Source organism: Mesoplodon mirus (assembly GCF_964341445.2).
Source record: "Mesoplodon mirus genome assembly, chromosome: X".
Lineage (NCBI taxonomy): Eukaryota > Metazoa > Chordata > Mammalia > Artiodactyla > Ziphiidae > Mesoplodon > Mesoplodon mirus.
The window spans coordinates 86388885-86402691 of NC_138981.1; the positions used below are offsets into that span (position 1 = coordinate 86388885).

At 44.2% G+C, this 13807-nt stretch overlaps 1 protein-coding gene across 1 annotated transcript; it reads left to right on the forward strand.

The window, feature by feature from the left end:
* Nucleotides 1–695: 695 nt before the first annotated feature.
* On the forward strand, nucleotides 696–11026 carry ARL13A (ARF like GTPase 13A; the record flags this gene model as incomplete). Its single annotated transcript, XM_082609285.1, has 10 exons — nucleotides 696–754; nucleotides 1119–1189; nucleotides 6133–6382; nucleotides 7273–7378; nucleotides 7900–8148; nucleotides 8373–8412; nucleotides 8656–8795; nucleotides 8892–9059; nucleotides 9997–10108; nucleotides 10773–11026. 10 exons carry the CDS (start codon nucleotides 696–698, stop codon nucleotides 11024–11026), a joined length of 1449 nt encoding a protein of 482 aa, XP_082465411.1.
* Between the last annotated feature and the right edge of the window lie 2781 nt (nucleotides 11027–13807).

Here is a 13807-nt window from a genome sequence, read left to right on the forward strand (position 1 = left end):
ATAGTAATGAAATACTAATACATGCTACAACATGGATTAACTGTGAAGTGACTGTCTAAATTACCCTTTCTACTTAGGCAATCACTTCCAAATACAGCTGTACTTTGATATCACCTGGGGAGCTTATGCTGCTCCCTGAGAATCTTTGAGAGTAGGGTACCTGGACTGATGTTTGAAATCAATTAGAGTAGATGATCTCTAAAATCCCTTATAGCACTAGGAATTGTATGAAATCTATGATAGTGGGTCACCAACACCCACACTTTTGAAGCAGAGGCAGTAAGAGAACCAAGCCCAATAAATAGTTGTTCATTAGAACAGGTCTTCCAATTGAACTCTAAGCTGGTTCTTCTAGGCATCTCTCCACCCCACCTGCACCCCCAAGGTTGCATGAGGATATTCATAACAGGAATGAACTATGGCTGAAGGGAGAGGTCACACCTGATGCCATCATGCCTATGTGGGTTGCTTTAATAGGAAATCACCCCATTTTGCCACTAGAGTTGACGATAACCAGTCCCTCCCTCTATGACATAGACAAGGTTGGCTAGAATGAAGTAATGGACTTCTGACAGTCCCAGGCTTCCTGTTTATCAGTACCTGTGTACTCATAAGCTGATTTAGGTTCAGAGTTAATAATGGGGCTGATTTCTTGTTTACTTGTTTCCCTTAATATTAAAGAACTAAGCTGAGACATGTTCCGGATACTGACCTCCTGCTGTCCTCGTGCAAAGGCAACTGAAGAGACACTAAGGTAATACTGTAATTATTTCTCTAGACCTCTTCCACCATTTCCTCCAATGTACCTGCCCACAGTTCCTCAAAGGACAAATCTTTATATATTATTAGGGGAAGTGACTAAGTAGTGTCTACAAGATTAAGGACAGGGTTGGGGGAGGATGGCCAATTCTACAAGGCAAGTGAATCAGGGAAGAAAAGCATCCTTGGAGGCTTTGGGGAGGGGTCCCCACACCACCTTCTACCACCTGGCTGTGCCTTTTATGACTGCATTGGGACCACTGCAGGCAGAGCCCCAAACACCAAGGAAGAGTATAATTCTTTCTTCAGCCTAAGAACTAACAGTACTTTTAAGACTTTGGCTCATTTTCCATTTCTAGGAATGTGACCATCATTATCATTGGACTGGACAACTCAGGCAAAACTGCTCTTGTGGAGGCGTTCCAGAGACGTAAGGAATTGAGAGTATTAGATCCTGGTTTAGGTCTCCCATGGGTCCCAGCAACCAATGAAACAATCATTCCTTCCTAGCGTTACTTCATGACCCTTGAGTTTCCTCTTTGGAAGGTAAACACTTCCTAACACACACACACACACACACACACACACACACACACACACACACACACACACACACACACACACACACACACACACACACACACACACACACACACACACACACACACACACACACACACACACTCTCTCTCTCTCTCTCTCTCTCTCTCTCTCTCTCTCTCTCTCTCTCTCTCTCTCTCTCTCTCTCCTTCCCCCCTCCCTCCCTCCCTCCCTCCCTCCCCCCCCACCCTCCCTCCCTCTCCCCCTCTCCCCCTCTCCCCCTCTCCCCCTCTCCCCCTCTCTGCTCTCCTCGGGTGTTATCAGCCTGTTTATGTAATGTCTGTCACCTGCTCCCTTTATAAGATATCCTAATTGAAGGTCTTCTCATAATGTCAGTATGAATGAACTCAAGACTATGTAAAGCACCGCAGTCGATTAGGAAGGATAGCATGTTTGAAAGTGTCTAGTTTCAGAGCTCAATTAAAGTGGAATTTGGTCTAGATAAGAGAGACAAGTGGGGGATGATGAAGAAGTTCAATAACGTGAAGCTCTTCGTGACAGTTCATATAGAGGGTTGGAGCTTGAGAAATGGTGTCAGTTCAGAGATGTGCAAGTTTAATACCAAATCTCCATTTTAATACCTTGACATTTCAAGAAGCTATTACACAGAATTTCAGGGAGCTACTTTTCCGGTTGTGAAGACACAGCTAACTGCTAGCCAATCAAAGAGGCCAGCACAGTGGTTGGCATAGGATGCCCTCCACTGATTTTTATTAAATAAAAGAAGGGTTATGATGAGGTGGTTGTTTTATATAGGCTGGCAGCAATCTACAAAGTAGAGGAAAGGGCTAACTTGACTCCTCTGCCTCTGGCCTACTTGAAGCCAGCATCAATTTTGTTGAAATACAGCAACAGCCTGCTGGCTGATCTTGCCGTCTGTAGTTGTCTCCCCAGTAGTCAGTCCACACAGCTGTCCGAAGGACTTAATGCGAACATCTGATCATGACCCAACCCTGCATGAAACCACTCAATGCCTCCCTGTTGTCATCAAAATAAAACTTAAGTCCCTCAGCTGCACACAAGGAAGACCCTCCATGATTTGGTCCCTGATTTCTCCAGCTTCGTTTCCCATGCTCTGCACACAGGCCCCCTGATGGAGCCAAAACAAATGACTTGCCATTCATCTGCCACTATACCGTTCTAGTTCACATGCCCACACTTTCTGTACATGCTCTCCTGCTACCTAGCATTTCATCCCCTCCATCATCTACCTGCTTAATCAAATGCCTCAAGACACTGCCTAAGCTTGACCTCAGGAAAGCCATCCCTAATGCCCAGCGCCTCCTTCTTCAGCTTCTACTCTATTCTGTGCCTCCCTCGATCATGCACTTATCACAACATCATTGCACAACTGCAAGTCCATCCCCTACACTGTGAGCCCTTGAGGAAAAATAATGGATTTTTTCAGCTCTCTCTTCAGTCTCTGTACTTTTAGTACGTTCAGGTAGGTACTCATTCACTTGTGGAATGAATGTTCTCCCTCATTCCACCATTCTCCTCAGGCTACATGTTGCCTCATTCCAACTTTTCCCTCTCTTCCCCTCCCCCCACCCTCGGAGTGGCAGCCCCAAGCACATTTTAGCCAGTGGTTCAGCCTCGTATCCCACCTTATGGGCAGCAGACTTGACTCTGCCTCTCCCAATTCTCTGATTGGCAGAACTGGTAAAAAGGTAAGCAGCACCAAGAAAATCAAGGAGCCAGGGTAAATCACAAGATTACTGATAAAAGTGGGGATAATTTTTAGAGCCCAACTCAGCCCCACCCCTAGACTCCCATCCAGTCTGGGTGGGGCCTGGGAATCTATATTTTAAGAACTCCCCAGGCCTTTCAATTGACCAGTCAGCTTTGGGAAGCACTCATCTGTAATTAGCCCTATGCTATTTTGCCTATGAGAATAGCATCTTCTTTCCATTCTCTTTCCTAGAGGACAGAGCCTGGAGTCTATTTAATTTGTTACTGTATAACTTGCCTTGTGCTTGGTGAATAACTTGGGGCTGATTCATAAACCAGTAGGTTTATGGTTGTGACTTCATTCACGGAGAAGTTTTTAATGGCTAAGAAGCAAAGTGCCACTGATGTCTCATTCTAAAGAACATCTCAGGCCACCTCTGTCCATGCAGGACTGCCAGAGTCAATCTAGTAGGTTCCTCTGTACCCAAAATGCAATAGCTTGCCCCCCCACCAGCTCCTGCAAATGTTTATGATTGCCAAAAACAGATGATAGCCTAGGGAGGAAGTTCCAATCTACAAGTAGTAACTTGTGTGAATCTCTGAAGACACCAGCTATAAAGTATTTTGGGACATAAGCCATTATCATTAACAACATCATTCACTATAACTGTTTTGTCTGGCATGGTCATATGGGGCAAGGAACCCAAGCATGAGCACAAGCAGGTGCCCTAAATGAGGGCGTTTAAAGCGGTTTCTCTCAAACCCGGCTATACATTTCAATCATCTGGGGAGCTTTAAAAGAAAATGCTGCCTGAGCCCTGCCCCAGATCTAAGGCATCAAACTCTCAGAGAATGAGGCCTAATGTCACAGGTTTTAAAAGCTCCACAGGTGATCCTGAAGCATAGTGAGTACTGAGAGCCAAAAATCAGAATCACCTGAAGAGCTTTCACACCAACTGATCTGGGACCTGAAGGTTCAGATATTTTGGCCTGGAGAAGGCCCAGGGAATCAAAATTTTAACAAGTGCACCAGATGATGCTGAGACGCAACAGGCATGAATTTTACTGCTCTTTAAGGCAGTAGGTCTCAAAATGTAAGGTGCAGAAGAATCACATGGGGATTTTGTTAAATGTAGGAGTTTGCTAAACATACAGATGCTTGGGTCCCAAGCCTAGAGATTCTGATTCATTTGGTACAGGGTAGGACTTAACAATCACCCACATGTAACTCTAAAGCAGACAGTTCCCAAACTATGCTTTATGCAACACTCTGCTAGGGATATAGAGATGGATTCATCTCAGTACCTGTCCTCAGAGTGTTTATAAATAGAGGAAATAAGAGAAATGTAAATTTTCAGGGGACAACTTCTGGTGGCATCTAGAGTTTGCCAACAATACATTGAATTATTGAAGAAATGGTAAGGTTTCAAGTAAAAAGAAAAAAAAAACGGGGAAGATAAAGCTTGCACTGATACAGAAAACAAGATTTTTAAATTACCTTTAGAGTTTTAACCTCTTATCATTTTTAAGTAGTCTAATACAGACATAACAAATAACACATCAAAGCTGTGACTGAAAATTATATGTTCTGTGAAAGCTATAATTAAAAATAAATCATTGACTAACATAAAAACAGAAGAGGACATTATGAGATGACATTAAAATGTAATAATATGTACATATACACACATAGAGACATGTATACATGTAAATGTGTGTATAATCATACATTTCCAAAGATCTGAAAGCATCCTATTAACTTCTCAGCTAAATGACTTATTCTGGCAATCCTATGGAAAATGTTCCAGGTAGATTTGAAACTATAAATAAGAAGCTACTGATTCTGGTCTTAGAACTCCCAGGTATGAGTGTAGAGAATGTATAAAATCATTTTGCTACTAATATGGGCAGAGAGCTGGGCCAGGACTGTCAGTTCAACAGACTGGAATGTGTCTATGGACTGTCATGCTGAACCACGTTTCTCTGGGGGCTGAGTGAGGGGTGGAATGCCCTGTGGGATTGTATGGTCTGGCCATAGCCTTGAAAGGGCAAAGGTATCTGAGTTTGGCATGGTTTCTCGGAGGAGATAGGAGGAAGAGGACTTCATACGCTCATCCACAGTAACAGGCACCATAAACATTTACTGAACACCTACTGTGCGTAAGGGAATGCAGAGCCCCTCCCTCACAGAGCTTAGATTTTAGCTGGGGAGACAGGACACGCACAGAATGAGGTGAAGGACCAGTTTAACAGGTCATGTGTTCAACAAGAGAGAGAGAAGTGAGAGCTGGACTGGTCAGAGAAGCTTCCTAAAGTAAGTGGTACTTGAGCTGGGCCTTGAAGAAAGGATGCGAGAGAAGAGCATCCTGTTCATTTATTCATTCACTCATCAAATTCATTCAACAAATATTTATTGAGCACCTGTGTGCCAACCTCTGTGCTTGGCATTATGTATATAACAGTAAGTAAAACTGAAGGGGTTCCTATCCTGTTGCAGTTTATAACCCAGATAAATAAATCATAGAATTTATAACACTGTAATACGTGCTGTGATAGTGGTAAGCCCAGAAGAAAGTGGGGGATGATGGTGTGAGTTAGAGAAAACTTTCTAGAAGGAACAAGATCTAAATTGATATTTAAAAAACAAAATAGGTGTTAACCAAGCAGAGAGTAGTGGAAGAGTGTTCTAACCAGCAGGAATAGCATCTTGTGAAGGCCCAGGGCAAGAAAGAGCATGACATTCATGTGGAGTGGGGGGTAGAGAGGCACATGAGTTAAGAAGCATAGGGAGGAGGAGACTGGGCACCAGGGACCCTGGACACCAGTCAGGGAAGAGATGGATCTGGCAGGTTAGGAGGCAAAGGAGTCTGTATTCTATCTTCGGAGCAGTGGGTACTCATGGAAGGTTACTGAGCCAGGAGAGGGTAGCATGAGCAAAGTGCGGTTTAGGAGGATGGATTGGCGAGCATTAGCCAGATGGCAGGATACATTCGTAGGATTCCTCGGGACAGGCTCTGGTCAAAGTTCAGATCATCGTTTAACAAATTCATCTAACTATAGCCCCGTTTTATTGTTGCTTCTCCTCTCTTCCCCTATGCGTAGTACTCCCCAGTAAGTTGAGCAGTAGTATGAAACCTGAACTGACCACACTCGTGCTGGATGATTATGAAGTTTCCATCTACGACCTGAATGGAGACAGGAATGGCCGAGAAATCTGGCCAAACTACTACGTGCAGGCACATGGACTTGTTTTTGTCCTGGATTCCAGTGACTTAAGGCGCATGGAGGAAGTGAAGGTCATCTTCCTAGGCCTGCTGTCTGATGAAAGAGTGGCCGGGAAACCCATCCTACTGTAAGAGTCTGCCTTTGTGTCCAATTTCCCCTTCCCATTTTGTGCCTTTAGAAGAAGTAGACAGAGGAAGGGTTAAGTGGTCTCTGTGTCACATCCAGTTAGACTTCCTCTCCTCTTTGGCTGAGGGGGAGTGGCCCAGTCCTCTGGGGGCTGTTTTCAAGAGCCACTTTCTACCAGGCACTGCCATGGGGGAACCTGTTACCTAACTGTGCAAAGGTAATTTTGAAGGCAAGCATCAGAGGGAAATGGAGAGTAATATCTGGATCTTCCACTGCACCCCCACCCCAACCCATCCCTCAACTCTTCCTGAAGACTGCCTTCCTAAATTTGCTTCTTTTTTCTGGCTTCGGTCTTTGACCCTGAGACGATGGCAGAAAACCCCTATTTTGTATATTCAATGCCAATGGCCTCCTCGCCTGGTAAACTGCCCGAGTTATGTAACTAACTCTTACCCCAGGGTGATGATTCAGGTGGCCAGTCAATTCTCACCCCTCCCCCACTCCCTTTTAGCCTTGTTTGTTCCTCGTTAGGACCCCCAACTCAAGCGTCGACAGATTTTGGGGGAGGATGTAGAAGCGCCAAATTCATTCGTATCCCAGTTAGCAATTCTAATTAAAGTTTGATGGTGCAGTGTAGAGGAAGTGAGAAATGAGGCCTGGGGATTATCTCGGATTCAAATTACTTGTGCTATTCTTTCCTCCACTGAGAGTTGGCTGGAAAAACGTCGGGCTCACCTCACTGGGTATGGCTTAAAAGCTAGTCCCTGGATATGTAGCAGCTGTACCAGAATTGGTTGTCCCCCTCTTTCCCTTCTTTTCTTTCCCTTGGCCTCTATCTCAGTTTTACTCTTCCTCTCTTCTTCCCTCCCTCTCTCCAATGCCCGGCTTTAGCCTGGCCAACAAGCAAGACAAGAAGGACGCCTTGCTACTTGATGATATCACTGAATATCTGCTGCTGGAAAGGCTAACAAACAAGAACCAGTCCCTGTACCGAGTGGTAAGTGTCCAGCCCTCCCCTCCCTTGTCCTCTCAAGCAAGGCCGATGTCTCCCTTGGTCCATAATCAGCCTCCTATGCCGGGTCTTAGGCAAAGTCTCTCTTTGCCAGGCAACAACTACAGTGATGATTTCTGACTCAACAGTGATAATAAATATCACACTCTTACAACACTTTCACATCTGTTTTCTCATTAGGCCTGCAAAATAGCTCTTAAGAGTTGGAAGTTTCAATAGCCTCATTTTATGGTTAAGAAAGTTAAGGCTCAGAGACTCTGAGTGACTTGTCCGAGGTCACACATTACATTACACACAAGACATTACACTTGATTAAAGGATCTTAGCTTATGTACCTTTCATATACCTTCTTAGGAGTGAATGCTGAGTATCTCCTAGGAAGTCTTAAGAGCCTCTCTAGGCACAGCAGAGCTTATGTGCACCTGTGCTCTTTGGCTGAGGGTGACTGGGACTGTGAACCTCGGGGTCCCAGGTTGCTGGGCTGAAGCCTTCTCTTTTTGTCACAGGAGCCCTGTTCAGCCATCAAAATCCTCAAAAAAAGGAACCATGAACCTATAATTGGAGCCCTGCGCTGGCTGTTATCTGCCGCTGGGGATAAACATGAAGAGCTGTGTACTCACCAACAGCTACTCCCATCGAGCATCCCAGCCTCCAAGAGCACCAGAGACTTTGGGGAAATATGCTCATCAGACAGGTACCGAGCTGTCTCTATTAGGTGTACTGATAAGAATAGATGCAAAAGTCAGTCTTCAACATAAGCAGTGAGTTCTGGGAAGGGCATGGATTCTGTGCGGTGCTGAGCAAGTCTCTCAAGATCAGTTGGCCCAAATGGGGCGAGGGCAGCGACCACAAACATACCAACATTGTTAGGTACACCCTCCCCTCGGCACAATTTGAGTGGTCACGTCAGTGGGATGAGTTAAGTCATCAGTATTAGATCGTCTCCAAAACAGGGTTTCAATTCCCTGGTTTGTCACAGAGAGAAGAAAAGGAGCACAAGCCCCTTAAGGAGCTTATTGGCAATATTCTATGGCTAAATGCCCTGGAGGTGCCCCACATTCTCCGCTTCCTGTTCTCTGATCATCCCAATGATAAGGAAAGATGGGAGGGATAGGAATATGGAAAAGAAGAAGAAAAAAAAAGAAAACGGGGTAATCAAGGTTTTGAGGAATAAAAGGACTAAACGTCCTCTTGTTCTGTTGTCTCTTTAATTGTTTCAAAGACATATGACAGGGATGGGGGGATAGCTGGATTTGATTAAGGAACTTGCATCTGTTTTCACTATGGCTTTGTCCTTTCTATCTTCCCCACCTTCACTACCAGGATGGGAAAGTCCAAAGAAGAAAGACAGCGCCTAGGACAATACTCAATGGAACCTAGGCCTCTAAAGCCAATCCTACAGGTAAGTGGCTCACTAAATATTATTGCCCCAGGGACCAATCCCTGAGCTCTCGAGTACCAACTGACTTTTTTTTTCCTTCATCTTCCTGCTATACAGAAAGAAGGTACCAAAAAGAGACCTAAAAAGAAAACATCAGTAACATTTGCTTTAGACGAACCCAAGGAGGAAGGTGAATGTTATGGCGGAAATGGAGATCGTAACACCACTGAGCTTGGCTACAATCAGAGCCGAGGACATCTTTTTGAAGGTAATCCTGGATCAGTGGTTAGTCAGAGAAGAAAAGATATAAAGGCCTTTCCTCACAATTTATAAAACAGTATTCCTATTTTGAGTCCAAAACTCTTTTCTCATACTATGGTTGGTGGTCAGAAGAAAGAAATGTAGATGAAGTACTTGGGGATCACCATCTGGCTGTCCAGTATGATGCCCCAAGATCTTTGTTTGGATGGCTATAGGGTTATCTTAAAGGTTAGGATTTCCAGTGGTGGAAGTACAAATTGGTACAACCTTTAGGGAGAGTAGTTTGGTTGTATGTCTCCCTCCTACTCTCCCTCCCTCTCTCAATAGATATATATCGAGAACTTTAAAATTGTGGAAACCCTATGAGACAATCATCTCATGTCTTGAACTGAAGCCAAAGATAATTACACAAGTACACAAAAAGGATGCTCATGGTTGCTCAATCATAGCATTGTGTATAACAGCTAAAAGTTGGAAGCAAGCTAAATGCCTAACAATAGTGAATGGCTAAATCAATTATGGTGCACCCACACAATGGAATACTATGCAGACCTTAAAAGGGCTAATGTTGACTTATATTTACTGACATGGAAAGTTTTCCACAACCCAAAGTTTTGTTAGTGAAAATGGCAATTGAGAGCACAGCACATATAGCATGATGTGTATACATGCATAGACTATCTGGAGGGTAATCACCGAACACAAGCAGTGGTTTTCTCTAGGGGTAAGATTGTAGGTGATTTTGAGAAGAGCCGAGGTACCTTTCTTTGGATTTTTGTATTACTGGAAATTTTTTAAATAATCATATATGATTTCTCCCAATATACTAAAGGCACTAAAAAAATCTGTGAGGACTTAAAGGCCCATTGTTGTTAATGTCTCCTCCATCTCAGTGTTCCTTGGCCCCAGTCTCCACGATGATAAACTGTCAATATTATAATGTCACTTCTGCTCTCCAAAGGATCCGGCCCTTCAGGCTACCCCAGAGCCTTGGGCTGTTACACCTACACAGAGGGCCCTAGATAGGAACATTAAGGAGGAGAGAGGTACTGCTCTGGGAAGGAGGATGAGAGGTGAGTGGATGGAATCTGGCAGAAGAGTGGAGGAAGTGTCTTTCTAGATGTCAGAATCGACCCTTAAATCTCTGTCCAAAATTGAAATCCATTTTTCATTTCTATAACCTCAGAACCAAGGGCAAAAGAGAGAAGACACTGGGGGCCTTGGAAAGTAGCTAACACCCTCCTCACCTGGATGGACAGGAAGCCTGGTGCTTAGCTTTGCTTGCAGTGACTACCTATTTTCTTTCTCTTTTTAGACTTAACAGAGTGTTAAAGAGGAAAATGAAGGGAAGTCAAAAGAAACATCTCATATCCCTCCTTTAGTAAATAGGTTCATCTACAGAACCATTAGGATTATTAAGGTTTTCAATTTCTGTTTGTTAGTAGCTCTACAGTCCCCTACGACTGTTTGTTAGTAGCTCTACAGCCCCCTACGACTGTTTGTTAGTAGCTCTACAGTCCCCTACGACTGTTTGTTAGTAGCTCTACAGTCCCCCTACGACTGTTTGTTAGTAGCTCTACAGTCCCCCTACGACTGTTTGTTAGTAGCTCTACAGTCCCCCTACGACTGTTTGTTAGTACCTCTACAGTCCCCCTACGACTGTTTGTTAGTAGCTCTACAGTCCCCCTACGACTGTGTTAGTAGCTCTACAGTCCCCCTACGACTGTTTGTTAGTAGCTCTACAGTCCCCCTACGACTGTTTGTTAGTAGCTCTACAGTCCCCCTACGACTGTTTGTTAGTAGCTCTACAGTCCCCCTACGACTGTTTGTTAGTAGCTCTACAGTCCCCTTACGACTGTTTGTTAGTACCTCTACAGTCCCCCTACAACTACTCTAACATAATATACCTGAGAACTCCCATTGTGCCTGTACATCGACATTCGAGCCATCAAATGAATCTTATCTCCACCGAGAGGCTCAAGAACAGTTAGGGGGCATCCGTTTGAGAGTGAAGACAACGCTGGCAAAGAAGATCAGAGCCTTGACGTCTTTGTACCCAGATGCTCCCGATGAAGTTTGTGAGCAACATGTTGTGGGTGAGCAACATGTTGTGGGTGACCAACTGCAGTTGAGCCTTAGAAGTACAGGGTCAGTTTAGAATTACATTTTCCCCCTATGTTCTTGGGTGGAAGGGGACTGGCATTAATAAATAGAACTGTTCTGCTGAGAATTATGCTCTGCTGAATCATTTTCAATTACGCCTCCGAAAACAACTCAGTTTTAAATTCCCTACTACTGTCTGAGAAGCCTGGCAACAATTCTTTTGCTGTCCCTTCAGGAATAGCAATTGCTGTCTCTCCTAACACTTAGGTTAGGTATGCAAAAAACATACGAGCTTAAACACATTCAACTCTCCATCCCAAGGAAGGCAGTGGTAGTAGTGGTAATCATTCTTCACTATTAGTTCAGCTGTTACTTTCACCATCAATACCACAGCCCCCATTTATTGAGTGCCTTCTGGATGTCAGACGCAGCACTAAGCTCTTCACGTTCATTATCTTATTCACAAAAACCTTGGGGGTAGGCAGTATACCTGCCTGCATTTTACAGATGAAGAAACTACGGGGTAGGGAAGTTAAATAACTTATCCAAGGTCCCACAGCCTGTAAGATGCGGAGCTGGGAACCAAATCCAGATCTGACTCTAGAGCTACTTTAGGCCAGAAAGATCTGCTTATGCTTTTCTGAAACTCTACCCAGAAAGAGAAAGCTATACCCAGGAAAAATGCTGAAGCTTCACCATGCCCATGTCAGAACTACGTTGACAGCAATAAGCACACCCATGGTAGTGTCAGACACGGGTGAGTGATCACTTCCATTCTGCCAGATGCTGGGCTAAGTGGTTTACATACATTACTGCCTTGCATCGTCACAAGCCTATGAGGTCGGTTCTATTATCATCATCTTGCAGAGGCAGAAATTGATGTTCAGAGAGGTCAAATCATTTGTCCCAGGGCACCCATTAGGAAATGGCAGAACTGGTTTTCAAACTAACCTCCAACTCCATAACTCATGCTCTTAACTCCTACCCTATATGGTCTCACCAGGCAGTATAAACCAACTAGCCTATAATTGTTTCTGAGAGATAGAAACCTGGCACATAAATGATCAGTCTCACAACCCCATCTGGAGGGCCTGACAAAGTCAAAGACTGCAGCATTTGCTATTATGCATTGCATATAGCCTCATGTCCAAGAGGATCACCCCAGGCGCTTTGTGGGTCTTTGACGGGATTCTGACTAAAGCTCAGCTTATTAGTCATGGAGCTGGAAGGAACCTTACAGAACCTCTAGTCCAACCCCATTTGTTATACAGATTAGGAATTTGGTAGAGAGAGGTTAAGTGACTTGCCCATGACTGTAGAGCTGATCACTGACAGACATGCTCCTAAAATCCAGATCTCCTGCATGCCCAAGCCAGTGTGCTATCTTCCCTGCCCCAATGTACTACACCCTCTCTGGGGCTTCTCTGGCCACTCTTGACCCACCTACTTTCCTCCAATTTGCCCAATAAATATCACTGGAGAATTCTGCTGACAATCATTCTCACCCAGGGATGCAGCAAATATCTCCACTGAAGAACAGTTTTATCAGGCAGGAGACTATAATTCAACAAACCAAGGTTCTTCAGAAAATTGGACCACCCACATTTCTCTATATGGCATGTATGTCTATGAGGCAGGCATACTTTCTCAGCCAAGAGAGAAGGAAAAGTATGGCTAAAAGGGTGTGGGAATGCTATCTATGAATATGGGCAGGGTGGAGAAATTAGGTTGAAACGACCTCTGACAAAACTGAATTGCAGTATATTGGCATACTTCCCTTTGTATAATATATGTGTTCCTGGGTGTCAACCAAATTTTCCTACATAAAATCTATCAACCAAAAATATTTAAAGAGGGCTTCCCTGGTGGCAGAATGGTTAAGAATCCGCTTGCCAATGTAGGGGACACAAGTTCCAGCCCTGGTCCGGGAAGATCCCACACGCTGTGGAGCAACTAAGTCTGTGTGCCACAACTACTGAGCCTGCACTCTAGACCCCGCGAGCCAGAATTACTGAACCCTGCGTGTTACAACTACTGAAGCCCACACACCTAGAGCCCATGCTTTGTAACAAGAGAAGCCACCACAATGAGAAGCCCACGCACCTCAACAAAGAGTAGCCCCCGCTCGCCACAACTAAAGAAAGCCCACAGGCAGCAACGAAGACCCAACGCAGCAATCAATCAATCAATAATAAAATGAATAAATAATAAAATGATTAATAAATACAAATTTAAAGAATATCCCCCAATACAGCCAGCATACTCTTATTTATTTATTTAACATCTTTACTGAAGTATAATTGCTTTACAATGTTTAGTTGCTGCTGTATAACAAAGTGAATAAGCTATATGTATACATATATCCCCATATCCCCTCCCTCTTCTGTCTCCCTCCCACCCTCCCTATCCCACCCCTCTAGGTGGTCAGAAAGCACCAAGCTGATCTCCCTGTGCAATGCGGCTGCTTCCAGTAGCTATCTATTTTACATTTGGTAGAGTATATATGTCAACGCTATTCTCTCACTTCATCCCAGCTTACCCTTCCCCCTTCCCGTGTCCTCAAGTCCATTCTCTACATCTATGTCTTTATTCCTATCCTGCCCCTAGGTTCTTCAGAACCATTTTTTTCCCTTAGGTTCCATATATATGTTTTAGCATACAGTATTTGT